Source organism: Buteo buteo, chromosome 24 (assembly GCF_964188355.1).
Source record: "Buteo buteo chromosome 24, bButBut1.hap1.1, whole genome shotgun sequence".
NCBI classification, from domain to species: domain Eukaryota; kingdom Metazoa; phylum Chordata; class Aves; order Accipitriformes; family Accipitridae; genus Buteo; species Buteo buteo.
The window spans coordinates 20,578,462-20,605,776 of record NC_134194.1 but is presented as its reverse complement, the minus strand read 5'-3'; the positions used below and the strand labels follow the sequence as shown (position 1 = coordinate 20,605,776).

The 27,315-nt window shown below is 52.3% G+C and overlaps 1 protein-coding gene across 1 annotated transcript in view; it reads left to right on the top strand.

The window, feature by feature from the left end:
* The window catches only part of PCDH1 (protocadherin 1), a 52,400-nt gene extending 30,573 nt beyond the window's left edge, over positions 1-21,827 (top strand). Inside the window, exon 5 of the mRNA XM_075056729.1 lies at positions 21,284-21,827. Coding sequence (XP_074912830.1) covers positions 21,284-21,669 — 386 coding nt within the window. The 3' untranslated portion in view covers positions 21,670-21,827. The remainder of the gene's footprint in view (positions 1-21,283) is intronic.
* The last annotated feature ends 5,488 nt before the right edge of the window (positions 21,828-27,315 follow it).

The following is a 27,315-nucleotide window of genomic DNA, read 5'->3' as shown; positions in this document are numbered from 1 at the left end:
TGAGCCAGGTCCTTTTCAGGAGGAATTATGATGTTTCGGATGAAGACTTCTCCAGTATCTTGGCACTAATGTGCCAGCTCCTCAGTCATCCCAGGCATTTGTCATCCCTGGTATTTTACCTAGCTGCCCACTGTTTCCTCCCCAACATTTTGCCGTGCTGTTATCCACTTCTGTGGGGTACGCTGAGCTGGGAACTGAGCTTAGTCTCCCACTTGGCCACCCGTTGCTTTTGCTAAAGACATCTGCTCCCCCTGTATCACAGATTTGCTTTAGTTGGAAGAAGCCTGGGAGTGATTCTGCTCTGCAGAGGATCTGTCCTGCCATAATGCATGTAGAGCTTGGATTATGAAAGTGCCAGTCTCTCTCCATTGACGATGGAGAGAATTTAGTAAGATTATAGGACCAAATACGTGCAATTTAGGAAATGTTACATGAAGGCTGTTTCACTCTGTCCCTGTGTGGTATAAAGGTATCTGAGATGATGATATAGCGGATGAAGTATTTCTGAGTTGCGTTCTTCAGCCCACAGAACAGGGGCAAATGTTTAATCTGTTTTATCCCCATTATTTAAAGTGGGGACCCCATGCCTTTTTTAATGCATGCCATTACAACCGCACACTGAATATGTAATTAACAGTCATCTCATGAGCTTTTGCAATGCACTTAGTGCAGTAGTATCTGTACTTCACAGATGTTAATGAGTTTATCCTCACAGCTCCCCTTCCAGGGAAGAAATTCCACCATAGTTGGGGAATGAAATAGAAAATTATAATCTGCATTTCTGAGATGTCTGCTAGCTTTGGGTGTCGCCCTGGATGAGCTGGCAGCTACTCGGTCTGCTCTTTTTGGAAGGCAAGAACCGCCATAGCATCCCAGTGCTCCTGAGCCACGAGGCAGGTCTCCAGCTGCTCTTGGGTGGTGAAGCCAAGGCTGCATCGGCTGCCTCCGGGCAGTCGCTGACGTATGAGGCGCGAGCAGCATGGCTTTGGGACTTTGTGGCAGAGCTAGATGTAAAACCCTCTCGCCTGGTTCATAGCCATAGGCTTTTCTGACAAGACCAGCCTTTTTCTCATGGTCTCTTACCTCCTCTGTACACCTCATCACAGCTTGAGCAAATGAATTGAGATACCATTTCCAGGGTTTGACTGCTGGACTTGATAAAATCCTTTCAGTCCAGATTCTTCTTTGTTTCAAGAAAGACTGGTAGATTGATGCATTGTAAAGCCAGAAGGAGCAGCTTGCCTAACCCCTGTGTGACACAGGCCATAAAGTTTCACCCTGTGATTCTGCGTCTCACCATGGCTGACCGGGAGCACTCCTTTGGAAAGATTCCATTTTGATAGCAAATGGTGGCAAGTGTGTGAGACCCCTGGTGAGCCCTTCTGGTGGTAGATCCTCTCTGCCCCCAGTTTCACAAGCCTACACTTAAATTCTGCTTGAGCTGCTCTAGCTCCCATTTCTTTCCATTGAATCGATATTAGAAGATGCCTCATTTGATGCGTACTTGTAGATCACATGCAAGCAAGTCAACGTTTAAAGTTTTCTTCGATACACTCAAAACCTGAGTCAGGTCCCTTACTGTGAGCAGAGCCAAGGCAAGACATTTTGGCAGCTGGGTCTCTCTTCCTTTCCTCCCACCCTTCCTTGCGCTCCTCCTAGCCATTGCCATCTGCTCATGATGTCGCCACAGACCTGAAGCCCCATTCCTGGGCAGCAGCAGCAACATCTGGCACATCTTGGGTGTATGTGCTGCTTTTTGGCAACCCTTGCAAAGACAGCCTGGGGAGATTTTTTTCTTCTGGCTCCCCTTTGCTACACTTCTGATTATAGTTCAGTCTTCCATTCCTTCATATCATTTTTTGTCTACATGATCACCAATTTGCCAACAACCTTTTAGCGGTGTGGATGTGTCCACGTGATAGCCCATAGCTCTCCAGCAGCACTCAGTGGCATCCATAGCAGCACCAGGCACAGAGATAATGTGACTGCTAGTGTTTGTCTTCATAGTCTCACGACAGGCATGTGTGTCCATCACATGCAAACAGAGCTGCTTCTGGCTAGCACTGGGCTGTGCGTGCACCCTGCAGTATCACAGCACCTTGAGAAGGCAGGTGGCTCAGAATAAGACTCCAAGCCAATGGTCCCTTCTCACTGCTTACAGTGATGAGTTGGATTTGCAGCACTGGGGAGCCACTATCACCTGTCTTCTGCTTAGCATCAGTCCGGTCATGCACTTCTTCTTAAGGTTCTCACTGCTATTGTCATTCAGTTCCTTCCAGCCAGCAGATGGGACAAAAAAAATGACGTTCTGTCTCCTCATCCGGCAGAGTGAAGTCTCTAGATCTTAAAACATATTCTTTTTTTGCATTATCTTTAAATGTCTCTTTTGTCTTGATGAAAGTGTTCCAGGCACATGTTCAGTCTGTGGATTTTTTTTTCAAACATACTCTGCAGCATTTTTGCTTTGTTGCAGAGTGCTGAGGAATGCTTTTGACTGGGCTCCCATCTGGGATGTGGGATTCGAGCTAGCTCTGTGCCATTCCCGGCCAAATGCCTGTGAGCCCAGATAGGTTGACTGGTACACAGACCTCTTCTGTTACTGAAAGATCTCACACTTTGTAGGAGAAAACAGGGTATGGTGTAGGATAGGATAAATGCTGCTGTCCATGTAATAAAGAAAGATGGTCTCTGGCTGGCACTGTGCACTGGTCTCCCCTTTGCTGACTGAGAACCAGCAGGTCACACATCTGACCAGCTGAGGACCGTTGGCTTGGGTCTGGCTGACACTTGGACTCCTCTCTAGCTGAGACATTGTGGTTTTTTTTTTAACTAATCTGCAGCCCTTTCCATTTTAACACTGACTATTGACATCAGGGCTGGAATTACTTATTGTAGATGTTTTGTCATTACTAGTAGTTTCCAAGTCCTGCTCTTGTTTAGGATATGCATACTCTCTGTGATCATCTTCTGCATCTTGTATACTTCTACAAATTATGTCTAGTTTCTCAGTGATCTTCAGCTCTACAGGCATCTGAATTTCTTCATAAGAAATTGTGAGCTTCTCTACTTTCTTCACTTAATGTGGGTTCATCCCCAAAGACAGCTTCTGATTTTCCTAATCACTACTGAAGAGAGATGTGGGAAAATTTTTTATCATGATAGACAACATCTGACGGATTGCAAATGGTCACGGATTACACCATCTTGGTTTCAACATGCCATTTCTGTCTGAGCTGTAATTTCGAACTTGTTCTCACCCTGTTTCTTCTTTTCCGTATTTTCCAGCACCTGTGTCTGGGTAAACTCTCTCTTACGAAAGAGCTGTTCCCGTCAGAGCAGTTGTGGCATGCCATGTCAACTGGGTCACCTTCCTTAATTGTACCGAGGATCCCGGGGTAAATAGGGTACAGCTGTTTTTTCTTCCCCAGACTGAGTAACAAGTACATTGCTACTAGCTACAGAGAATACCTTTAATCCTCTCAAGACCTTCTAAGAAGGATGCTACTTGCTTCAGACGTTGTCCAAAATAGCTTTAATAATTTATTTGACGTGTCTTTTTTGTCTCACAGGATTATGTGGTAGCACACATGTAAGATTGTCCTCAAGTTCTCCAAAGATCCTTGGCAGATCCTGGACATCTCTAGAGCAGTTATTTGAAGGAAGAAAATTTCTCTGTTGGATTCTGATTACTCTTTTAGTCCTTTCTGTCCCTGAACTGTGGTTGTGTTATGTGATTATGAAAAATCTAGTCAGGACAGTCGTTCTGAGTCAATGCCCAAGAGACAAAAAGCTTCATATTTCAGTAGGAAGGTGCCTTCTCTTGTAGAATATATAGGTCCCTATGGCTGTATGTGTGCCTCCTGCATTCGAGATTGGATTTTTTGAGTTTTCTGCTATTCCTTGTGATCCTGGGCTGGGCTGTGACATCTTCCATCCCCTCTTGCTGTCTGTGGCAAGACTGGAAATTAGTGAATGTCATATCCCTTCTTTTATGTCCTTCACATTCTTCCTGCTCTGAACCTACTGGATGGAGAAAATCCTGTCATTTTTCTTAATCTTTATTGTTTCTTCCGTTTGGAAGCCCTACCCAACACGATCCTCTCCCTGCGCTATCATGAGTGCATATCTCAGGGAAAAAAAACCAAAACAGGGAACTCTTCACCGTCACAAGGTGGCTGCAAGATGAGATATAGGTTACTGCCACTCAGTTCGCACAGGACTTAGGTTTTTTGCATTTGCCTGGCAATGGTTGCAAATGCCCATGCAAATGGTCATGCACAGCTATTCTTATCTGGACCAAATCTAAACACCCCTTCTTTGGTATAAAGTCTCTTTTCCAAAAAGTAGTTTATGTCATCCTCAAACTATTCATGGGTTCAACTCAAGTTTACTAAGGCTTTCAGAATTAGACCCACAACAGGAACAAGAGTGTAGGTACCTTCTTCATTTGTACTATGTTGCTCTCCAGAGAGGACATTTCCTCAGAATGAGGGGTTGGCTGAAGCTCCTTCAGACTCTTCTTTTGTGTTTTCTGTAACATTATAAAATATGCATTAGAACAGGGCTTGAGATCCAGTGTCCTGCCTTTGGACAGGTGCTCTGGAGCAATTGCAGATGGTCCATGTGACATCCATGGGGGAGAGCCAGCAGATGGGTTATGAGCATTTCTGTTGATGAACCTGTTAACCACAGCCAGCACTCCGTGTGTTTTGTTAGCAAGAGTGCCAAAATAGGCAGTTCCCCTCCTCTCTGTCTTGGTTTGCTCATCCCTGTCCCTGTGCCATGTGCTCTGTTGTGCCAACACAGCTGTTTGTCTGGCTGCATGGCGAACTGGATTGGGGAGCTGATCAGGCTGAAGTTTTGCTGGATCACTTTTTTTTTGCCATATTGCTCTTCAGTCAGAGCAATTTTCCTAACCTGACTACCCTGTGGCTCCACAAAGAGCTGAAGTTGCAGAAAGCAGGGATTTTGCAGAAGGGCAGTGAGCAGCCAGATGAGATTGGCATTCAGGTTTAGAATACGTCTAAACCAGAAAAAGCAACCAAGTGTAAAAGCAGTAGACAACTAGGATCCCTCAGCAGTCCCAGACTGTTTGTTGTTTTCAAAGACCTGCTTCCTTAGAAAGCACCTTTTGAAGTAATTTGACATGCCATTTCCAGCTCCTGTGTGATCTAACTCAGTTATTTCCCCTTTATCTGCCTCCAAATGCTCCTGAATGTCTCTATAAACCTTCCTGCTTGGCAGTACCTCTTCCCATGTAAAGGGACCTGCATTAGTGTGGGATTTAAACTTAATGCTGGAGAAGCTTATGAAGTCTCCCATTCGAGCTTCTTGAGGACTTCACACTGCATTTTCTTTCTCATAAAAATAGCATGTGCCTGAGTTTGAAGGATCGGGCAGGTGTAGATCCCTCAGGTGGAAAATCCCTCTCGTAGGCATGAGAGAGAGGATAAGGGATTCATTCCTGTCCCCGGTGAAATCAATGTGAGCTTTGCTACTGAGACAGGTCAAATGTCAGTCTCAGTTGTTCGCTCTTCCCCAGGATTTTATCCTTTGTGCTCTCACTATTAATGAATCTCTCTTCCTGTCTCCTTCCCACAAGCTCTCATCCATCCTGATTTGAAGTCACCTCCATTAAGTGGTTGTAACGCTAGCTCTTTGCTTTACTTGCAGAGAGGACACTCCATAAATCTAACATTAGTCATGGCATCTGGTGAGAGATACCAAGGATAGGCTGCTTTGACTCAGAGGTTATCTAACCGTATCAGCCCCTGCGTTTGCCTTTCCTTTCAGGGAGCTGAGGTTCCCCTGCAGGATCCAAGGCTCATTTCATGTGAGCTGATGCAACCACGCAGTCTGCTCAGGGCCAGTGCCGACACAACAGCAGTGTAGAGAAGCCACGTGGTGGTCAGCTCCTTCTTCCCTGGGCAGTGTGGTTGGACCTGGGCTCCCTTTCCAACACCTCAGCCCTCTGTCTGGTCTGAGCCAGACAAGAAGCTTTCAACAAGCAGAAATGGGGGAAGCTTATGTGCTTCATGTCTGGCAGGCTCTGTTTTCCCAGGCAGGCACATCTAGACAGGTCTCAGAGGCATGTAGTGACCAGTTGTCCGTGTTTGTTGTTACTGGAGACCACAGTGGGATGGAGAAGGGGCTGTGCCTTTGCACTGGGTACAAGGCTTCCCAGATAATCTCTGCAATGGGCTTCAGCCTCACTCCTCATGGGAGAGGAGAGCTGCACCTCACTGATGGAAGAACTGGAGTGCCCAGGGCCTGATGGATACAGAGTCCTACGTGGGTTCTCCTTCCACTGCCGTATCACTAAAAACAAAGAGACAGATCTTGTTCTTGGGCTTTGAGGCCAACTGCTCCAGCACAGCTCGTGTCTACTAAGCTAAACTCTTTCAGTCAGTGTTGCTTCATCCATCCTATCTGTTGGGAAGGGTTCCTCCACAGTGCTCCTCCCCAAACTGTGCCAGGGCTCTTTTCCGGTCAAGAGCTGCTCTGAACCAGGCGAAAGCAGGCTAACCTCAAAATGAGCCGAACGATGAGGACAGTGCTCGTGGTGGGTCTTGGAGATGCTTAGATTTACACTCAGGACCCTTACTCCAGCATAAGACTGGCATTATCAGGTTTAACTTATTTCACTTTTAAAATAATTTCGCATAAACCAGCAAAAATGCTCTGAGTCAGGAATAAATCAGCTCAGATGGCCCATGTGTGAGAGGACGTGTGCCTCTGTTTTAGTCTATCTGTGCATATATACTTACTCAGATATAAAAGGTAAAACGTTCTTACGTGCATGGCCATAAACCCTCTGTACAGAAAACACTGGGAGTGGCTGGGGAAGGGATCCAGCAGAGAAGAGCAGGATGCTGGAGTACATGGGCACAAGTTCATAAAACCAGCAGTTCTCAATCAGTTATGTGTCTGTTTCTCTTTTAAAACAACCTTGCTTGGAAGTGAAATAACAAGGAGGCAGCGAGAGAAAGGAGGAGAGGCTTAGGATATGATCTTTGTTCAGGGATATGTCAGAACAGCATGTTGTGTTGTTTTATAGCTGCTGAGGAAAGAGAAGATGGAGTAGGGAATGTAAAATGACAGAGAGTGAGTAGATGTGATATTTGCCTGATGTATTTTGCTGGTAATTAGTATAATGCCAATTAGACATAAGTAATCTTTTTTTTTTCTTCTTCAGCTGTATAAGTTATTGCTTGAAAATATGCCAACTAAAATCATGATATTAAACTTTGAGGGATATGGAGATCTCTGTTCCTTGAGGATCTCTAGATGAAATTACCCAGACAACAGGGATCTTGACAAAAGCAAGACTTATTATATCTAGAAAGAAAATGAATAAAAGCAAAAGAAATTGTGTATTCCGTGTCTAGCGTCTTGCTGCTTATTAGCCACACAGGAAGGGGCACCCACAGAGATGCAGATAAATCAGTGAGAGAAGGCAAATATCTTGCCTTTCGTGAAAACAATGCTGCTTCGATGTTATTGTTCATGCTATCAGTTTCCCTCAGCAGACAGAACCCTTCCCATGTTCAGGCAGTTCCCCGCTGCAGGTAAACCCTGCTGCCCACATGCATTTTATTTTTCATTCTCCAAGCGCTGTTGTCTCTGTTTGCTAACCCACATCATAAGACACAGGACTCGCCTTATTGTTTTGCCTTTTGGTCCCTTGGGACATAAATCTCCTTAATGATGATTAATGGCTTCTTTCAAAGGGTCAATTGCTGATCCTAGACCTCTCAAATCACAGGTCCTTTGGAGCTCTTTACCTGTCCGGTTCTGGGCTGGTCTTTCAAACAGGTACACCACTGCTTTGCTTGATGCTACACACATATTTTCTGTTGCTATGGACTATGCATAAGGAGCAGACCTGCTATTACTGTCTTTTGCCTTTTGAAAAATAATCTGTAAAAATTGTGCCCTTGGACTGATTCTGGAAGTTTTCATACATCTTTGTTGGACCATGAAATCAAAATCTTCTCGTGATCATCCTGCTGTTCTCTTGTGCTGTGCTTTGTGGGTAACAGAGCTGGCAAATCCCCTTTGCCAATCTGCCTCTAATGCAAGGCAATGATGTATGCCTGTTGTCCTACCAGGATGTTAGGCAGCAGATTTAATCCTTGCTCGTTCTTTAAAGCGTGTTTTATTAATTCTGCGCCTTTAGAACTGCTTCTGGCAGGTCTCCCTCGAGTGGTGCAAACTTTATTGCATCTAACCTCCAGCAGTCTGTAAGCTGCAGCACCCAGGGGTAGCTGGAGGTTGATATTCCCTATCGGAAGCGATTATCCTTATTTTTCCCACTCTCCCACAAGAGCGCCTTTCTGCCATCCTAATAACAAACATAGGGCAGAGCAGTATTCATCAGGATCTGGGTTTTTTTCCTGGGTCTTCCCAAACAAACCATAACCAGTGTGCCCCGTTCCTAAACCTCCCCATTTTCATCAGCACACTGATATCCTTCTGTTTGCTCAGAGCTGCACATTTAGCAAGCTGCATCAGCGTTGATACCTCCTATTTTTACATGAGGAAGTGACTTCTGTCTGGCCATGGCCATCAGCACTGCAAATCCTTTCAATGCCTTGGTGGGGAATTATGCCAGCAAGATGGCAAGTGGTTCAATTCAGAAATGTTAACCACCTGGATTGATTTCTTGGCATGTATTTTGGCTGCACCAGAGGAGGAATTGACCAGTGCATATGCTGCTTCTGCCATGTGCCAGCCACAAAATCTCTCCCCATTTAGCTTCCACTGCAGATTTTCAACCTCTGAGTCTGTGGGTGTTTGAGGCATCAATAACATGCATTTTCAGCTGGGTTTATGGCATGTCTTTTCACTGCAGAGAAATGGGCTGGGTAGTTCAGAGGTTGAGGCTCTCCTGCGTGGGCTGCTCTTGATCTTCGAGCAATCAGCAGCCAGACACCCTCATTTGGTGTCGGATCATTCCTCCAAATTTTCATGACCATACCCCTGGCCCAATGCTCACAAAACTGCTGTGTGTTGGATTTCATGTGCATTTGGTTCTCTGTGGCCGGGTGTGGTATCTGGGTCTATGTGCGCATCCTCCATCAGCAGACAGACGTTTCCTGCTCAAGGCAGCCGAAGAGCATCAGCCCTGGATTTAGTGCCTGTCCCCTGGTCCTTCAAATATCTGCTGCAAATTCTGGCAAGGATCTAGCCTCTTCCTTCTCAGTGTCTGCATTATGGTTCAGGCAATCAGCACATTTCTACAGTCAGAACAGGCTGTAAGAAAGCTGAAATGAGCAGTGAAGGTGCTCACTTTACTCTTAAGCAGCCCAGGAAAGATCTGTGGAAAGCAAGCAAAGTATATGTATGCAAATCCATACTGTCATTTCCTCTCCCAGTTTCCTTGGGGCTTGGCTTGACTCTTTACCAAGGGCTCTTCCTTCTCCCCTGCTCTGCTTCTCTCCGAGTGGTCTTGGTTTTCTTTGTTTCCAGACCCCCTTGTTGAGGCAAGCCATTTTCATAAAGTCGTGATTTCTTTTGTCAGCTAAACACCTATATGACTTCAAAGGCCTTGAACAGTGCTTTGCGCTGTGGCTACTGGCCCCCCTGCAAGAATAATTTTCCCCGATTCATTGTCCTGCTAGTGAAAGATTATTAAATTGTTGATGGAGCTTAACAATGGTTTTGTTCAAAGGCAGACACACGTATGCCAGTTCTTTTCTCCTTGACACAAGAGCTTTAATACAATCGTACAATGAAAGGCAGCCACCAAGGAGCAAACACAGTGTGCTCATAAAACCAGACCAGTATTCCTAAGTCCCTGTGCACATGAACTGGCGCACCTTGCAATGCACTCGTAGGCTGTGCATGTGGCTACCTGCTCACTCCCATCCAACATAAGCCTGTAGGTGAGGTGAGAAAACTGGTCTTGCTGAAAATTAATTTTAAAAAAATTAAAATATTGTGCGTTAATTCTTGCTCATATGATTAGGACACTAGGAAGATTGAGGAACTAGCAGATGAGCAATGGTTGGGAGAAGACCACCCTTTCCAGGAGCAATCGAAGGACTGTACAGTGTTGGCATAAAGCTGAAACAATTGCTCTATTCCTCCTGCTTGGAGCGTGCCAAGCACACGCATACATCTCCCAAGCAGGCTGCGCCTTCAGAGCAGCTTTTGGAACCTGCAATGAGGATCATTATATAGACTGCGCAGCCTCAGGCTGCTTGACATTTTGTATTATACAGACTTATTTTTGATTGCTTATCACTTCAGCAGATTTCCAACACTAAAGCTTAAATTTTCCATGCTGGGTTTCCCTCAGGTTGATTTCTTTTCCTTTTTTTCTTAAGTTTTAGCAGAGGTGTTCCAGCTGTTTTCTGAGAACAAGACATGCTGTCTCAGCCCTGCTAACAAACTGGTTATAAGAATTTCTTTTCAAGACCCATTAGCTTAACCATGCTTTGGAATAGAGGTGTGGAATTTGGCATGGAAGCTGTCAGCATCAGTTGGGGGTTGTTTGCCCCAAAATGGCCGAGTCTCTCTTTGAACGTATGCCAGCACGCATCCCTGTGTAGCTAGGTCCACACGCTGTTGTGTGGCCTTCAAACAGCAGCATTTCTCAGGGCTTATGCATCCTTGCCCTCCCTCAGAGACCTGGTGGAGGATCTTGCTGCAGTTGCTGTTGCTTGATGGGCATCCCTCTTGGTGCTTGATGGCATCCCTCCTGGACATGCCCCTTCCCCAGTACTCTGGGGGTCCCCAATTTTCTTTGGGGTGCTGGGTACTGCATGGCATGGGTCATTCCTTGCCTGTGGGAGGATTGAGTGTGGCTTGCTCTGCTGCTGGGGCTTGTGGCATGCATGGGCTCTGGTGTCAGGGTGCATCTGAGCGTGCCTTGCTGGGAGAGCTGCTTTGGGGCAGGGTGGGGGGTCCAGGGTCCTGCTCCTGCTGGGGGATGGAACTAGCCTGTAGTGCCTCCCAGCCTGCCTGTGGAGGAGTCAGCTTTCTTGGCTCGCTCCCAGGCTGACATTGCCGAGTTCCGTCCAGAGCTGAGAGGACCCTGCGTGCCCCCACGCACAGCACCGCAGCTGGCAGACTGGCACTGGGGCTTGGTCCCTCGCTGCCCTCCCGGTCCCCAGGCTGCCAGCACGAAGGGACTCTCTTTATCTTCTTCCCCCTTTTATTGTCCTTCCTGGGGCATGTTCCCTGCCCTTCTGCTCCTTCCCTGGCAAACTGGCAAAGGCTGCCTCAAGCTCCAGTGCCCTCCCTGATTAGCTGCTGCCAGGAAGGGAAGCACGACTGCAGCTTTAATTAAATGATAAGGGCAGAGCCCCGGAAGTGGGGAGATAAGTGCAGCGGGTGTCTGCCACCACACTTGCCCAGGCTCTTTCTAATTAGCTTTGAGAAGCTCTAGAGAGGAAGATTAACCCTTGGAGGGAGGCTGGCTGGAGCGGTGGGCTGCAGCAGACGGAGGGTGCTGAGGCTGGCCCCAGGGATGGGAGGCTGCAATTTGCCTGGAAGCGTATATGGGGTGGGGGCTGGAGGGGACCCCTCCATCCACTGCCCCCCCCCCCCAAGACCCCTGCCTGAGCAGAGGGGCTGGATCAGAAGGGATTAGACCCCTGCCTTTCACAGGCTCAGGCACAAGGTAAAGCTCAAGGATTAGCCGCTCAGGTTCCTTCTGTAAGAAGCATTTGCTGCTTTAACACATCCTATGACTGGCAGCTGTGGGGTGGACTGGGGCATGTGGGTTGCTGCGCTTGCCCTTGCTGCTGCCCCGAGGCTTTCAGCACAAGCAGACGAGTGTCCCCAGCCTCTGGAGCAGTGGCAGGAGCGCAGGGCACAATCCTCCTGCAGGAGCCATGGGACAGGTCACCAGTCCCCTCCAGAAGCCATGATGTGTCTCAGTGATGCTCTGAGTGAGGAGGAGGAAGATGGGGTAAGAGGACCACTGTATGTCAGCAACCCATAATAATATGGACCAGGAGCTCCCCAGGACCTGGTGCTACAAGGGCCGCAACCTCAGCTCTCCTGCTGTTCACCCAGATGCAGCAGACCCCGGCTGGAGAGCGTGTTGCATCGGAGAGCTGGGCAACGGCACCTCAGCTGTAGGCACCCTGTAGCTCGGTCGGTGGGTAGCCAGAGCTCTTCCTGGCATGGATGGCACTGCTCCAGGCCCTGGTGGCCTGTCCCCTTCTGGTCACCCCTCTCCCATCAGCAGGCAGCACACCGGTACCAGGGCATGCCAGGAGTGTGTCTGCGGGGAGCCCCTGGCTGGACAGAGGGACAGGTCAGCCCCACAGACCAGGCTGGGACCCCCACCGGGAGGGTCTGGAGGGAATCCTATGCATGGGAGGCATCAGCAAAGGCAAGGTGGGAATGTGGAAGGAGCAATTTTGTAGGTATTTGGGTAGCAGGAATGCGCATACGAGGCATGCATGAGCTGTCAGCCCCTGGGGATAGCAGGTGGTGTTCCTCTGCTTATTTGCATAACCATCATTAGCCCTTGCAAGAGAGGACTCAAAAGCCAGAAAAGCCCTGTGCTCTGACCTTCCCCTCCTCCTTGGGCAGAGGGGGAAGAAGGGCGGCTGCTCTGCTGCCCACAACTTCTTGTCAAGACCTTTGTGCACTTCTGAAGGTACTACAGGAGTTGTTACTCACCCGGGCTGGTTATTGCAGGAGCATATAATGAGACCAGGAAGATGGTTTGGTTATTGCATGGTTTGGTTTGGCTAGTGCGTGACTCCTCGACCTTTCTGGTGGTTATTTGTTGAATGTCTGTAGGTGGCATGAGAAGTTCTTGGTTGGCCAGAGGACAGTGTTTGGATATTGTAGTAACCAGGATTTCATTTTGGAGCTAGACTTGTTACTGTGTTTTCTACAACATGGGTGAAGTGGATTGCCCAGTAATGCTCATTACCTGACTTTGTTTTCAGTTGCTTGAAGTTTTGGCAAACTTTAACTGCAAGGATATAATTTTTCATAATGGACATAGGCCACTTACCAAATATTTTTAAAAGTGGCAGTGAAATCTGTCCATATATTTCACTTCCAAAAGGAAGTAGGAAAGGAAATTGCTAGTTTTTTCTCAATAGTAAAGCAATCCCCCTATCCTCCGGTCCCATGCTTTAGAGAAGTAATTTTCTGTGATCTCTTGACCCTTTTATTGTACCTTCCTCAATTTCAGCAGCCTGTGGGGTCGAGTCTCACTGGCAAAGCCTTTTCATCCTGAAAAGCCTGGTATATCTCCCAGGTGGTTCTGTCCTCTCCCCCAGAGGCACAAAGGGACCCCAGGGAAAATATTTTCCACCAGAGTGTAATTCTGGTCTGCACCATGAAGCAGATTTTCATGAAGCGAATTAAGACTGCATGGACAATCCTAATTTTGGCATTTCCTAACCTTTGAACCCTGTAATCCTATTAAGGTAGTTCTTAACATAATTATTCAGTAATTTAATGTAATAATTCTGCTTTTTATAGTCCAGCGAAAGTTGAAGCCCCACTGTGCCATGGTAGGAGATCATGTAAGAGGCACCACAAACACAAAATCTGTTACAGGGGGATTGAATTTGTTTTGCTGGGTATCACGGGGATTGCAGTGAAGCTGGGGGGCAGATGGTGCTTTTGGGAATCCTGCAGGTGCCATAGTCTGTCGCTGAGCGCTGCGAGCCCTGCCTGGTCCTTGCAGGGACACGGCCAGTGTCCAGAGCCGTCCATCTGGGTGCTCCTGCCGCTGGCGCAGGGCACGGATCACCTCCCGTTGCTGTGGCGATGTGGCCGTGGGATGCCTGCGCTTCCCAGCCAGCCTGCCACTGTCGCACAGCTAGCTGCCTGCAGTTTACAGGCGTAACGGCAGTGGGGAGGTGGTCCCTCAAGCTCCAGTTACGGCAAGCAAGGGAAGAACATGTCCTCTGGGAGCCTGGGCTCAGGCCCTCGCTGCCGACAAAGTGGTTTAGCGCTACCTGTGCTGGTGAGGCTGAGGCTGGTGGGTGCATCTGTCCACATTAATTACGTGCTGGTTCTGCTGTGATACCCTTGGCAGGATCTGGGAAGTCATTTGCTTCGGTGCTGCAGTTAGTGTGTGCTGTTGTAATATACTCCAGAGGCCATGGTTTGATCCGCGCATGCATCTGGGGGCTGACAGGCCATTAACTTTGGAGCAAGCTGTCTGTACTGGTGTTAAGATACTATTGTTTAGCATGAGGGGAGAGATGCTCAGTGCTGTAGGGTCTGGGCGAGATGGCTGTGCGCGTTATATCTCTTGACTTTGGTGCCTAGGAGAAATCCATCTGTGTGCTGGCATCAGTCTGAGGATCTTGCTCGGTATTTATTGTAAAAGCGGGTGTTGCTCGTTATTGCCCTGAGAGCTGTAGGTGTGGCGTTGAACTGCAGTAACCACCTTTATGGGCAGTGTCGGGTCGGTCTCAGATACCAGAAGCCATCTGTCTGCGTGCTGTAGTGACGGTGTTAAGTTTGGAAAGCCATCTGTCTGGGTGTTGTAGTGCTAGAATTGGTCCCCGAAGCCGTCTGTCTGGGTGTTGTAGTGCTAGGAATGGTCCTGCAAACCGTCTGCCTGGGTGTTGTAGGGATGATGTTAGCTCAGTCTAGGAAAAATAGGGACTGACGTGGACTGCGGGGAGCTCTCCGCTAGTGCTTTCAGCTTCCGATATTTCTGTACTCATTGATCTCTGGAGCATTGCTGTGGAAATGGGCAGCAGTCCAGCAGCCTTCCCCGAGGCCTGGAAAGTGAAATTGGTGTTGTGCTTGTACTGTTCTGGAGGTAGAGGGCTCTGGTCACGTCCGCATATGATGTGGGAATCAGGGGCCAGAAAGGAGACGAACTGAGGAGTTGCAGAAGGCAAGCTTGCTGCTCTGGTCCCCTGTGTCCAGAGGCAGGCCATTCCCTGCTGGGGATAATGCACTGGCCATGCCCACCTCGTCTGGGGACCCTGAAGGGCGACCTGGTGTCAGGGCTTTGCAAAGGAGGTAGTAGCTCTGCAGCTGCCTACAGCACAGCTCCCCTCTCCCAAAAACCCTTGCAAGGGGGAAGATGTTGGAAAGGAGCCACTGAGCTCATGTACACCAAAGGAAGCTCACGCTGAGCTGGCCAGGTGGGCACAGGCTGTTGAGTATCTCTTGCGGCCGATGTGGGGAGACTCCTCCAGGCTACTGGGTCGGGTGTGCTGCTGCAGGGCAAAGGCACGGAGAGGGGTAAGTCAAGGGGCGGGATAGTGCAAGGCACTCATTCCAGCAGTGCCAGGATGCAAAGACATGAAGAATAGAATAGAATAGCAAAGTAATGGGGCTGCTGGTATAAGAAAACGGGATGTTGGGGCACACTCTCCAAATAGCTGTACTATTAGGGTATAGTGAAGAGGGAACAGACCATGAAGCAATGGTGCCTGGAGGAAGCAGCACTGCAGGGGAGTAGTATCTGGAGGGAACAGTGCTGTAAAACATGGTACCTGGAGGAAATGGCACCATTAGAGCAGCAGTGCCTGGAGGGAAGACAGCAGCGGGGGGAGGCAATACCTGAAGGGAGCAGCAGCACAGAACATGGCACCTGGAGGACGTGGCACCATGGGGGACCAGTACCTGTAGGCAGCAGCGCTATGGGGGAATGGTGCTTCCCGGGAATGGCGCTGTGGGGGAATGGCACCTGTAGAGAGCAGCGCTGCGGGAGAGTGGTACCTTCAGTAACCACGCCATGGGGGACAGTACCTGTAGGGAACAGCACTGTAGGGGAACGATACCTGTAGGTAGTAGCGCTGTAGGGGAGTGGTACCTATAGAGAACAGTGGTGTGGGAGAATGGTACCTGTCAGCGGTACCGCAGTAGGGGAGTGGTGCCTGTAGGGAACAGTGCTGTAGGCAAGGGTACCTATAGGTGTGAGCACTCCAGGGAGTGGTACCTGGAGGGAGCGGTGGTGCAGGAGAACGGCACCAGTAAGCTATGGTGGAATAGTGGAATGGTGCCTACTCTCAGGAGCTGTGCTGTGGGAACGGAGTTGCTGGGAAAAGCAGCACCAGGGAGGCTGTTCCTATTGCATCGATGCTGTAGGGGCAGGCAGGGAGGACAGTGCTGCTGGGATATGATGTCATGGGAGGTCGCTGCTGTAAGGGGTGTCCCAGGAGTGGTCTGCAGAGCCCTGAGGGCTTGGTGTGGGAGAAGGGGTGTTTCCAGGTGTCCACACCAGGGCAACAGAGCTGGTAAAGCTGCCTGTACTGGAAACACTGCATCCTTCCCTGGCTGAGAGACAGCCATTTTGAAAGAAATACCTCGCACCCCAGCCCTCAATCTGCAGCATGGGTTATGCTCCACCCTTCTACCCCCTGACCAATGCCAGAAGTACAGTGCTTTTGGGATCTGCACAGGGGTAGCTGGTTGAAATTAGTGGCTGATTTTCTCCATGCCACCAGGTAGGGAAGATGAGTCTTTCTGATCTAACGCTTCAGAAAAGCATCCTGCTTTGCCTCCAAGCTGCTCTCCCCGCACTGTCATATTCCCTGTTTCTACATACCACTAAACCTCTCCAGTCCCTCCTAGCATGCTGCGCTTCCCTCCTCCTCCCTTCCGGGCTTCTCTGCATCCTCTGCTGTGCTCTGCTGTGTCACATCCCCACAGTCCCACTGTCTTCCCTCCCAGAGCTGCTCTACTGTATCCCCTCACCCGCAAGATCTGGCCTCCTGTGCTGCATCATCCCTGCTCACCCAGCACTGCACACCACGCATACGGTGCTGATGTCTGACGCAAATGGAAGACAGGGAGAACCAAACCAGACTGCGGACTTTGCAGATGGTGCCAAAAAAAAAAAGTGGTTGAGGCTGGCTCTCAGCCCCTGCTTGAAACTACCTGGCTTGAAGTGGGCGAGTGAACCTCTGCACATCTAATGCAGGAGGTGGAAGTGCCTGCTGAATGAGGCTGCCTGCTTTTGTCTCCTGTCAGTGCTCAAGTGCACTGTTGAAATCCCCCACTAAGAGCAATAATACTATTAGAAGAGCCCTTGCAAGTGGCTGCACCAGGATGTGTTGCTGCCCTGCATGGGGATATATAGAGAGAAATAATTAGCGACACAAATATGTGCCTCTTCCCGGAGGAGGCAGCCTGGCACAGTCTCCTTCACAAAGAGCAGAGGTGCCCTGGATGTCAGGAGATGAGAACAGCCACACCAGCATCGAGAACAGAGCCGCAGCTCGAGAGAGCTTCCCCTCCTCCAGCCAGAACGAGGGACCAGGGTGCATCTCTCAATGCTTCTCGTTGTAAAGCCCCAACCGTGCCCCCTTTTCATCTGAAAAGTTCAAAGGGATGCAACTTTTACTACCCCGGATTCATTCCTATGCAATGTGCCGAGGCAGAGCAGCCCCGAGGCAGCTAACAAGAGGATGCCAGGGAAATGCAAAGCTATAGAAAGGGGGGAGCTAGAAGACTGTGAGGACTGGGAATGCCCAAGCAACTACACAACCCTCCTGGCTGTGAAGTACAGCCTTCTGGCATGGAAATGCCAATAACAGGATGGGCCAGCCCTCAAAAGGAGTGCAGTGAGAGGGCAAAGCTCAGAAAAACACAGCAGCTGCACAGACATAGGTTTTACTTTGCATGGCCAGGATGCCGTGGAGGAATGAGATGCTGGAGAGGGCACAGCCATCTTCTGTTTCTTTCTGAGAAACTTTGTCAGGTTTCAGAGGTTCAGAGTCGCAAAACTGCATTCCTGGGGTGGAGAAGGGATCTGAAATCCTGAGTACACTTCGTAAGGTGAAGTGGGCACCTTGACCCCCAGGTGAGGTTTGGGCTCTGCCTTCTCACCACACTGCAGGGCATCCAGAATCAGCACTTTGTGGGCAAAATTTCCACCAGTGTTTACCCCCAAAGAAAGATTTCTGCTTGTCTGCAGTGGCACATCGAAGTCTCTGAACCACCAGCATGTGCTGAGAATTAGGCCATAGGGTCATGTTTGCTCTAAATCACAGCTATTCAGGAATTACACCCTGCCCTGTTCCGGGGCTCTTAAAGCGGAGCGGGTTGTGCTCATGGAACATAATACGCTCCTTTAGTGGCAGAGCTCTGATGCCAGCATCTCACTGCAAGTGAAGGGACAACACTGGAAAAAGACTTTAGTGCCAGAAACAGACAATGGGAAAACCAGAATAAAAGACCCTGAACACAGCGTTCCTGCTTGATCCTGCAATTTCTGAGCTGCCATTGGCACGAGGAAATCACCATAGCTTTGTTCACTGGAGAGGTAGCTTTTATTTTTGTCCTGCCAGTACCCTCCATTGACTCAGCAAAGCACCTTCTGTCAGAGCAAGAAGTGATGGCACTCATCCACTCCCCACCCCAGGACTGCACAGCACCAACGCATTTCTGGAAGTGGAAATGATGATGAGCCATCCCATTTGTCCAGCAGGAAAGTAGATGAGAGAGACAGCAATATCGCCTCTTGAACAGAAGAAGTGAAAGACAATGTAACACGACCTCAAACCGACCAAGCCGGTGGCCACCGGGGCATCCTCTTGTCCTGAGAGGAAGACCTGGTGTATCATCTAGGATGCAAGCTCCAGTCTCTGCTTTGACTTGCACAGAGTAGAGATGAAAACTGAGCTGTCTTGCCTCTGGTTTCGTATCCTGCTTTCTATCTGTAGCTAGGAGAAAGAAATGAGGCAACTTTCCACATGCTCAGGAAATAGGACAGTTGGTCTGTGGCCAGCCCTGAGAATGACCCCAAAGACATGCACCGGCAAGCTGTGCTCTCACAGTGGCCTGTGTGGGCATCTTGTCCCCTGCGATGCTTGGGCTTCTGCTTTTGCACCCTGCAGCGTGAGCACGGCTGTCCCCTGCGCACGAGTTCATTGCAGTGTGCCTGTTTGCGGTGCGTGAGCACGTCGGCGCGCATTCGGCTCGGCTGTATCCATGGGATGCACAGCCCCATTCCCTCTGCACACAGGGGCTCGGGGTGCCACTAGCCAGGTGGCTTCAAGCTTTGCCTCGGGTTCCTGTGTGAGTCCTGCAAGGGCCAGTGGGCTCCAGAGAGGCTAGTGTAAGGCTGGAGAAACTAGTGAGACATCAGCAGTGGTGGCCAAGCAGCCTCAAGGAGGCTGGAGCAGGGCCAGGAGAGGCCAAGGGACTCCTGAAGGCAGTGGGTACCAGAGGGATGCTGTGGGGCTTGGTGCAATGTGACGGGGAGGGCTGGCAGAGGCTGAAGGGTCCAGGAGGATTCTGAGGGTGGGTGTGGAGGCTGGGAGCTGTGCAATGATGTGACCCTCTCGTCCTTTTTCTGCTCCTCATTAGAGTCCCCTGAGCGGAGCAGGCTGTGAAGGGGGTCTGCGCTGAGGTATGTCCTTATGGCTTCTGCCAGGATATCACAGCTTACGTGTGTGCCAGGGGACGGGACACAGGAGGTGGCTCCCAGCACGGGGAGCAGTGTGGGTGCCAGAGCCTCTGCAGGGACAAGGGGAAAAATTGGGGGGCCTCAGCCCCCAGAGGAGCTGAGAATTTGGGATACAGTCACTGGGGGTTGGTTTTAAGGCAAGATATGCTCACGCACTGGTTTGCTGCTAACTTTTCCCCTTCTTCCATGCCCATCACTTTAGCTCTCACTTATGACCCTTGTCAACCATTGCCGGCATTGTATGCAGCCTTCTTCGGCAGAGACCTTCCTCACATCCTGGGGTTGCCTCTGTGTGAAAGCTGTGCCAGGGTGACCTGGGGACGCCTGTGTCCGAGAGCCCCAAACAGGTGGCAGGAGGGACGTGCTGATGAGGGCAGAGCCCCCAGCGTGGTGTGAATGGCTCCGGTTTGCTTCTTCCCAGGGCTGAGGGAGTGCCAGCTGGTCTCTCCTTTTTTGTGAGGAGGGGATTATGTGCACCAGTGTGTATCTGGTGGGAAGGGGCATGCCCTGAGCTGGTGAAAGCCCCGTATGTCTCAGGTCCCCAGAGCTCCTTAGTATCTCCCTCCATCAGTCTGCAGGGCTGTTTGTCAGCAATGCAGTGGAGTGGGCTCCTGGGTGGAGAGATGGAGACGACTTCTGTGAGCCAGAAGGGACATCTGCAAGTCAGAGCAGTCTCAAGGTCAAGAGCAGCAACCCCCTTTCATGCCAGCATCAGCACCAGGCTTGATCTGCCAGCAGGTGCTTGTGGTAGTGGGCAGTGATGTGTCCCAGGCAGTGGCAGGGGGCTATGTTGTGCCCCAGGTTGGGGTAGATGGCAAGGAATGGCTTGTGTCTGGGATGGCTCTTGGAGGGACACGCACCTTTGCATGGAAATGCCAAGTTTCAGCCTCTGAAGACTTGTGACAGGTCCTCGCTGTGTAAAGGACACATGGCCAAGGCTCAAGAAGACCTTGTAGTGTCTGAGGTAGAGGGTGGCTGGTATGTGAGGACACCAGACCATGAACTGGTGTAGCTGGTGATCAGAGTTCCCCAGCTATGCCAGGAGCAGGTAGCTACTGATGCCCTCAGATACCTGGCTCTCTCAGGGGCAGGTGTTTGGTGCACAGAGAGGCTTGGGCGCTCCTGTGGCAGGGACTCGTGAGTATCAGATAGGTCCAGCCTCTCTGGGGGTAGACGAGGGTTTGCCCATGTATGCTTTGCTGCGCGTGGGGATTTCAGGCTCCATGGGAGACCAGACGATGTCTGAAGACGTCGGGCTGGGCTTGGGGCTCCTGCTGATGGGTGCTTGGGGAGGCTTGCAGGTGGCCTGGCATGCCTGGTGGTGAGCAGGGCAGGGCTGCCCAAGGATGGTGCTCAGAAAATATGGTTGTGCCTCAGGGCAGCGAAGAGCCTGCCTGTGTTCAGGGCAGTTCCCTGTCCCTGTACGGTGAAGCTGTCAGTGGTGCCCAAAGGTGCTGGACCAAGGGAGTACCTGGAGCCTATCAGGGTCCAGGTGGTGCCCACAGCTGTGGGGTGATGAGTCTGGTGGCAGCCTGTCTCCTGCTGTGCAAATCCAGGCTGTGGAGCCCCTCCTGTGCAATGCTCGTCTCCAGAGGGGGTGAGCTCGGTGAGCTTTGCCCCGTGCTCTGCCTCCCATTTCTCTGCATGCACCTGCTGCAGGGAGGATGCTTGTCCAGGGGGAGCTGGGGCTGTGGGCTCGGACGGGAGGTGTCGGCTGCCAGGAGCCTTGGGTTCCCCTCCCAGCTCTGCCTTCGCTCCCTCGGTGGTCGTGGGTCCGGCTGTCCCCTCCCGCCACGGGAGGGTGTGGGTAGGATGGAGACGTCCAGGCTCTGTTGCTTGTCCATGTGCTCCATCCTCACGTCCTGAGCCGGTGGTACCTGGGCATGTGTAACGATGCTCTTGCTTGCTTCTCTGCAGATCTCCGGCCTCTGCCCGATGTAGCCATGACTGGGACCTGTACCCGGGAGTGCACAGAGTTCGGCCACTCTGATACTTGCTGGATGCCCGGCCAGTCCTCCCCCAGCCGCAGGCCCAAGAACGCCCTCAAACTCTCCACTTTTGTGCCTTACCAAGACAGAGGGAGTCAAGAGCAAGTCGGGAATGGCAGCCCCAGACTCTCAGAAGAGCGCAGCACCAAAATGGCCAACCTCCGCCTGCTCCCCACGTACAGTGCCTTCTCCAATAGTAGCCATGAGCCCTGCAAGGACTCTCCCATGGAGGAAATTCCTCTCACCCAGACCTCGGACTTCCAGCCAGCCACCACCCCCTCGTCCCAGACCACCAAGAGGGAGATATACCTGTGAGGCTGGGCGTGAGGGGCAGGGAGCAGACGCGCTTCTGAGGCCAGTGTCCAGAGGAACATTTTAAACTTCAATGCTTTATCGCTCCGGCCGGTTCTCCAGGCAGTGGGCTCTGCGGACAGCAGGGCAGGGCAAGGCAGGGATGAGAGGAGCACCTTTTTAACCCGTTGTTTCCTGGGGCCAGGGGTGGGTGGGAAGGATGAAAGCATCCGAAACCCAATTTCCGAGCACTTGCGGGTGCATGTCTCCGAACTGCTGCATCGCCGGGGAGGGCTGGGCAGGCTCCTGGTGCGGAGGGCACGGCTGGGGAGAAGGGCTTACGTACCAAAGGTCCACGCAGAGCTGGTGGAGTTCCTGGGGCATAGGACGAGGGGTGTCCCCGCGCACAGGGAGTGAGCTGCCTGTCTCTTTGCTGTAGACTCCTGTAAATATGAATCTTAGGAATGACATTCAAGTCCTGCCTGATTGAAACTTTTTATTGTCCTTGAAACAAAAGACGTTTAAACAAAAACAAAAAAAGAAAAAAAAAAAAAAAGAAAACAGAAACAAACCACAGGGAGCAAGTTCCAGCTTTGAATGGTTTGCTGCGTGGAAGAGCCCGCGGGAGCGCAGTGTCCGGCCCACACTCATGTTCTATATTGTAAATAGAGATGTGACCAGTCCCTGAAACAGCAGCTGGGGAGCTGGAGGAAAGGGGCAGCGTCCTAGCCGGACTGTAGGGACTTTGCTATTTTTCAGCCTGGATCTCTTTCTGAACGTTGTCACTGTGCCCACAAGCTGCAGGGTCCCTAGGGACTGCCCGGTGCCATAGGTGGGGTCTGCTTTGGGGAGGGTTCCCTGGTGGTGGCCCTGCACCCAGCGGGTGGAGGAGGGATGGGGGACCCCCAGTCAAGGGTCTGGCTGGGTGCGGGGAAGCCCCCAGTCAAGGGACCGGCTGGGTCCGGAGAAGCCCTCAGTCCGACTCTGCTGGCAGGGAGGTCGTCATCGGCTGTGGCGTCTCAGCCCATCGCCTTGTGCCTCCTCCGGGGCAGGGGATGCCCATGAGGCCGGCTGTGCCATGCCTTCGACCTCCATCCCGTCCGCCTGTAAGCCACCATTGCCTTTGTGAGGAGGAGCTTTGTCTCAGGGTCACACTGGGGGCCACCAAGCCCCTGCCCGCTGGACTCCCGCTGCCCTTAGGCCACAGGGCCACTCTCACGGGATCCAGCTTTCTCTTCCATTGTCAAAGGTCGACTGGTCTCCCGGGCAGCTCCCCGCTGCCCTGGCATCCTCGGCTCCCTTGCAGGACCCCAACCGGGGCAATGCTGCGCACGCGGTGGGGAGAGGACCCCCTCGCCCCTCGAGGGACTCCTCGGAGGGGGATGCCCGGGCGCTTTCCTGAGCCTGTCTGCTCCCTCAGGAGCTGGGGCACAGTCCTGTTTTGGGGGGCTCTACAAGCACCCCTGGCAGGAGGGGTCCAGGGGACTTGCGCCTCATTCCTGGGTAGCCCTTCCCGGTCCTCCCCCGCCAGGACGCGGGGAGGGGCTGTGCTGCACCGTTGTTCTTCCCGTACTCATGCGCGCATCGATCGTCTTCATCTCTGGGATCTTCCTTAGGGAGCGAGGCCGGTGGTAACTGCAGGACAGTTCCCCCAGCGGCTCACCTTCGGTCCACGTGGTCCATCACCACGGGCTCAGTGGACGGCTCTGCCAGGCTCGACTGGCGCGGTGATGCCGCAGGGACAGGGCACCCCAGCCGCTGCGGGTCAGACTGCCCTGCCATAGCTGTAGTGCCTGTCAGGGTGCAGTGCGCCGGGGGGCCCCCCTGCCCAGCCTCCTCCCCCCGCCCCCCCTCCAGCATCCCTCTCTGAGCAGCTCCTCTCCCTTTGCTTCGGTGGCGGTGGCAAGATGCAGCCAGCTTCCCGGTGCGGTTCCAGTTGACCTGAGGGGACGGGGTGCAAGCCGAGCCTGGGCGACAAGGGAAGGGCAGCAGAAGGCGCCTGCCGGCACCCGCTCCCTCGCGCCCCATCTCTGCTCCTCGCCTTCCCCGGGCGGCACTGCGCCACGCTGCATCGCCCGCAGCCCTGGCACCTCGGGGTGCCACCCGGAGGAGGCAGGACCCTCCTCCCGGCCTCCTGCTGCTGCTCCCCGCCGACCGGCCGGGGGTCCCTTGAGGCGGGCACGATGCTCCCGGTGGATGTCCGCCCGACTGTCCGGGCATCCCTGCTCTACCCTTGCCCACGGCGGCCGCCCGGCGGGGCCCACGTTCCCCTGGTCTGGCTGCCTGAGCAGGTCACGCTCCTGAACTTGTTTTTATTGTAGCTCTGTAGTTTCAGGGCCAAACTGGGCAGAATGTGCAATTTGGCCGCGCTGGCCAGGATCTTTGACTCCACTGCCAACTCGACTGCTCACGCCTCCCCTCGGCTCAGGCGGTGGCAGTGTCCAGTGCCCCTCTTGGGGACCCCCCAGGAGAGGGACATAGCCACATCTGAGGGGTGCTTGTCCAAGACCAGCTCACCCCGGCCCCTCGCCTGCGGGTGGGCTCCCTACCTTCTGCTTGGGGTCACCAGAGGGACCCTGAAGCTTGAAGCCCTGTGGCTGAAGTTGCTGTCTTGTCTCCTGGAGGACCTGGCGATGTTCTCAGTGCAAGCATGGTGCAAGGGGTGGTGGGGGGTGGGAGTGCAGAGGGGGTCCCCGAGGGATGGGAGGAATGGGTGCTGGAGATGCGTGCCATGTGGGGGGGGGGATGAGTCTCGTGGAGGTGCACAGAGGGATGGTGGGGCTGGGTCTGTGGAGGGGAGCACAGTGGGGAGAGGGGATGGGTATCTGGGGGGTGGAGAGGGGATGGGTGTCTGGGGGAGCATTGGGGGGGTGAGGGTGGGTCTATGGGGAAGAACAGAGGGGGCAGTGGGAGTGGGTCCTCGGTGGGGTGCGGTGGGGTGGGAGGCTATGTGGGGTGCAGCGGGGATGGGTCCCTGGGGAGGAGAAGGCGCTGGACATCGGTTCTGGGAGACGGGGAGCTGGGGATTTGTCCCGGGGTGAAGTTGACAGTGTCACTGGGGATCAGTCCTAGGGGAGGGTGAAGAAGAGGTGCTGTCAGAAAGAAGCTCATTTGCACAATTATAAGCCAGAAGGATAAAGCCTCTGTGCACGTGGGAGGGGGGAAGCTCCCCACGGGCTCCAGTCTAGACAAGCACAGGGAAGAGGAGGGGGGTTCGATGCCTCTGCGGAGGGGTTCACTGTATCTCACACTGCACTAGGACAAGCCAGGGGTAAAACCAAAGGTGGGAGCCAGGGAGCAGGCGGGCTGCGTGGGAAGGATCTAAGCGACCCCTTTGTAGCTCTTCAGTGTTGGTTCTATTTATACGAGATTTCATTTCCTTGCTTGTGATGCCTTGTTTTTTGTACAGTTTTATGTACATGCAGGTGTAGCTTTTCTAAAGGAGAAATCCTATGGCAGAGTAAAGTACCCAACTATTTTTCAGATGGTGACCTATGTCTAAGGCAATGCCTCTTGCTAAGGTTGTATTGCTCTCAATGTGTGATGCATTTCCCTGTGCGGGGAAGGCTTTGGGCCTTGGGCTTGGTTTTCCCCGGGCGCTGTGAGCACAATTGATTCCCTTGTAATTCTTTCTGTTCAGAGCAGTGAGCATGACACTGTCGTGATCCCCTTTCTGTTCTCTCCTGTTCTGTTTGTTTGCTGAGCTGTCAGATGACCAACTCCATTGTAATTAGCCCTTCCTAAAGCTTTACAATAAAAGTGTGAAAACCTGGGTGCCTGTGCCTGATGGATTCTTCCCATGTGTCGGATCCTTCCCACGTGTCGCATCCTTGAGGGTGGCTCGGGGCACCCTCAGGGAAGAAAGCACATGGAGGCAGTGAAGAGCCTTGGTGGCTGTGGGGAGATGCCTGCTCCTGCTGCCCTCCTCCAGGTGCAAGGAGCCCTGGCGCGGCTGCTCTTGTCTCCCTGCTCCTGTTTTCCAGTTTAAGGATGTTTCTGCACAGGTACGAGTAAGATAACCCCACAAAGCAGTTTGCCACAGACCAGTCTCCTTTATTTAAAACCGAAATGTTTTAGTGAAAAGTCACCTTCAGCCCAAAGGCTGCCTGCATTTGTGCCTGTCACCAACTAAGGTGGGAACCAGGGGAAGTCCCACCAACCACCTCCAGACTCCCTCCCACCTCCATCACTGCTCCTCGGAGACATGATGCCATTTCCCACCATTTTGCTGTCTCTTTTACCAAGCATCGTTGATTTTTTTTTTTAGGTAGTTTAGACCCTTTGGAAACAGCTGGGCCACTTCAAACCAGGGCATATTTGCGGCTGCTTCCTACTGCAGCTGCAGGGAGCTTGCTCAGCTGTGGCTGTTGTGTTTCCCTGCTTGCCTCTGCACAGGACTGCACTAGCTGTACAGGGCAGTTTCTTAGCTCAGAGTAGAGATGCTTCCTTCATTAGTTGAGTTACATCCAGGTGCTACATGTCTTGGCTGTGTTGGGCTCACACACAGCACTGCGCCTCTCTCTGCTGAGTTGCAGGCACTGGGCTTGCTGTGAGCTCAGCACCAGGCAAAGGCAAGACTCACCCCCAGCTTGGAAGACACCAGCAAGTGTCCCTGGGAAGGGTTTCCAAGTGAAGATGTAGACCATCGTTCCCTTGGTGGGTCTTTTGTAGACACTCCTTTTCTACCGTCCCCTTCTCCCTGGGCTCTCTGGGCCATGCAGAGGGGAACCAATGCCCCCCACTCCCCAAGTCCTCATGGGTGTGGGGGTGTGGGGCTCTCAGCTGCCCCTCTCTGCAGGCACATGCCAGCTGGGCAGCAGGGATGTGTCTACAGGGGTCCTGGGGAACCAAGTGGCCTTGCTGCCTGCTGATGCCCCATCCCAGGGAAAGAGGTTCCAGATGAGGATGGTGCCAGACTCCCACAGCTGGCATAGGGGATCAGGTAGCACCTACCTGCCCCCAGGATAATCAGGATCACCAAAGAGTGTCTTCCTAAGCAGAGGCACAGTCCCAGGACTTCCCTCTCCCTCTTGAACCTGCCTGGCCTTGTGCCATGCCCTACAGTTGCTGCTCACACTCCCTCCTCCTCCCCAGTCAGTCCAGGCTGTGCAGATCCCCTGTACTCCCCATTCATGCCTCTTTCCCTTCCCCTGTTCTACCCTTCTCTGCCCCCCCGAGCATCTCCCACCTCCTCTGTTCCTTCCTTGCCTCTCCTCAACTCCACTGTGCTCCCCTCCGGCACCCCCTCCCCTTGTCCCACGCCAGTGCACCAAGCCTTCCCGGTCCTCTGGCACAGCCCTGAGTATCACATCCATCCAGCTATGTGCTGGTCTGGAAACTTTGGTTTCCATGGCAGCACACATTGATTACTGGGGTGGGAAGGGGACTTGCAAATGCTGCTGGTGAGGATGCTGCGGCTGCCCAGCATGGCTTGAAGTTTGGACACAAGGCTCCCCAGACAGTTCTGCCCTCAGGATTGGTTTCAGTGCTCAGTGAGCCCCGCGGGTGGATGTGGAAGGGGTATCATCCAGCCCATGATGGTCCCACCAGGCTGGGCCTCATGAGCAACTGAAATGGAGTTGAGTGACGTGGCCTCAGTGACCCTGCCAAGTCCACCTATCCTCCGAGGTTTGCACAGCCTGCGGCTCCACAAGAATCACTCCTAGCCTA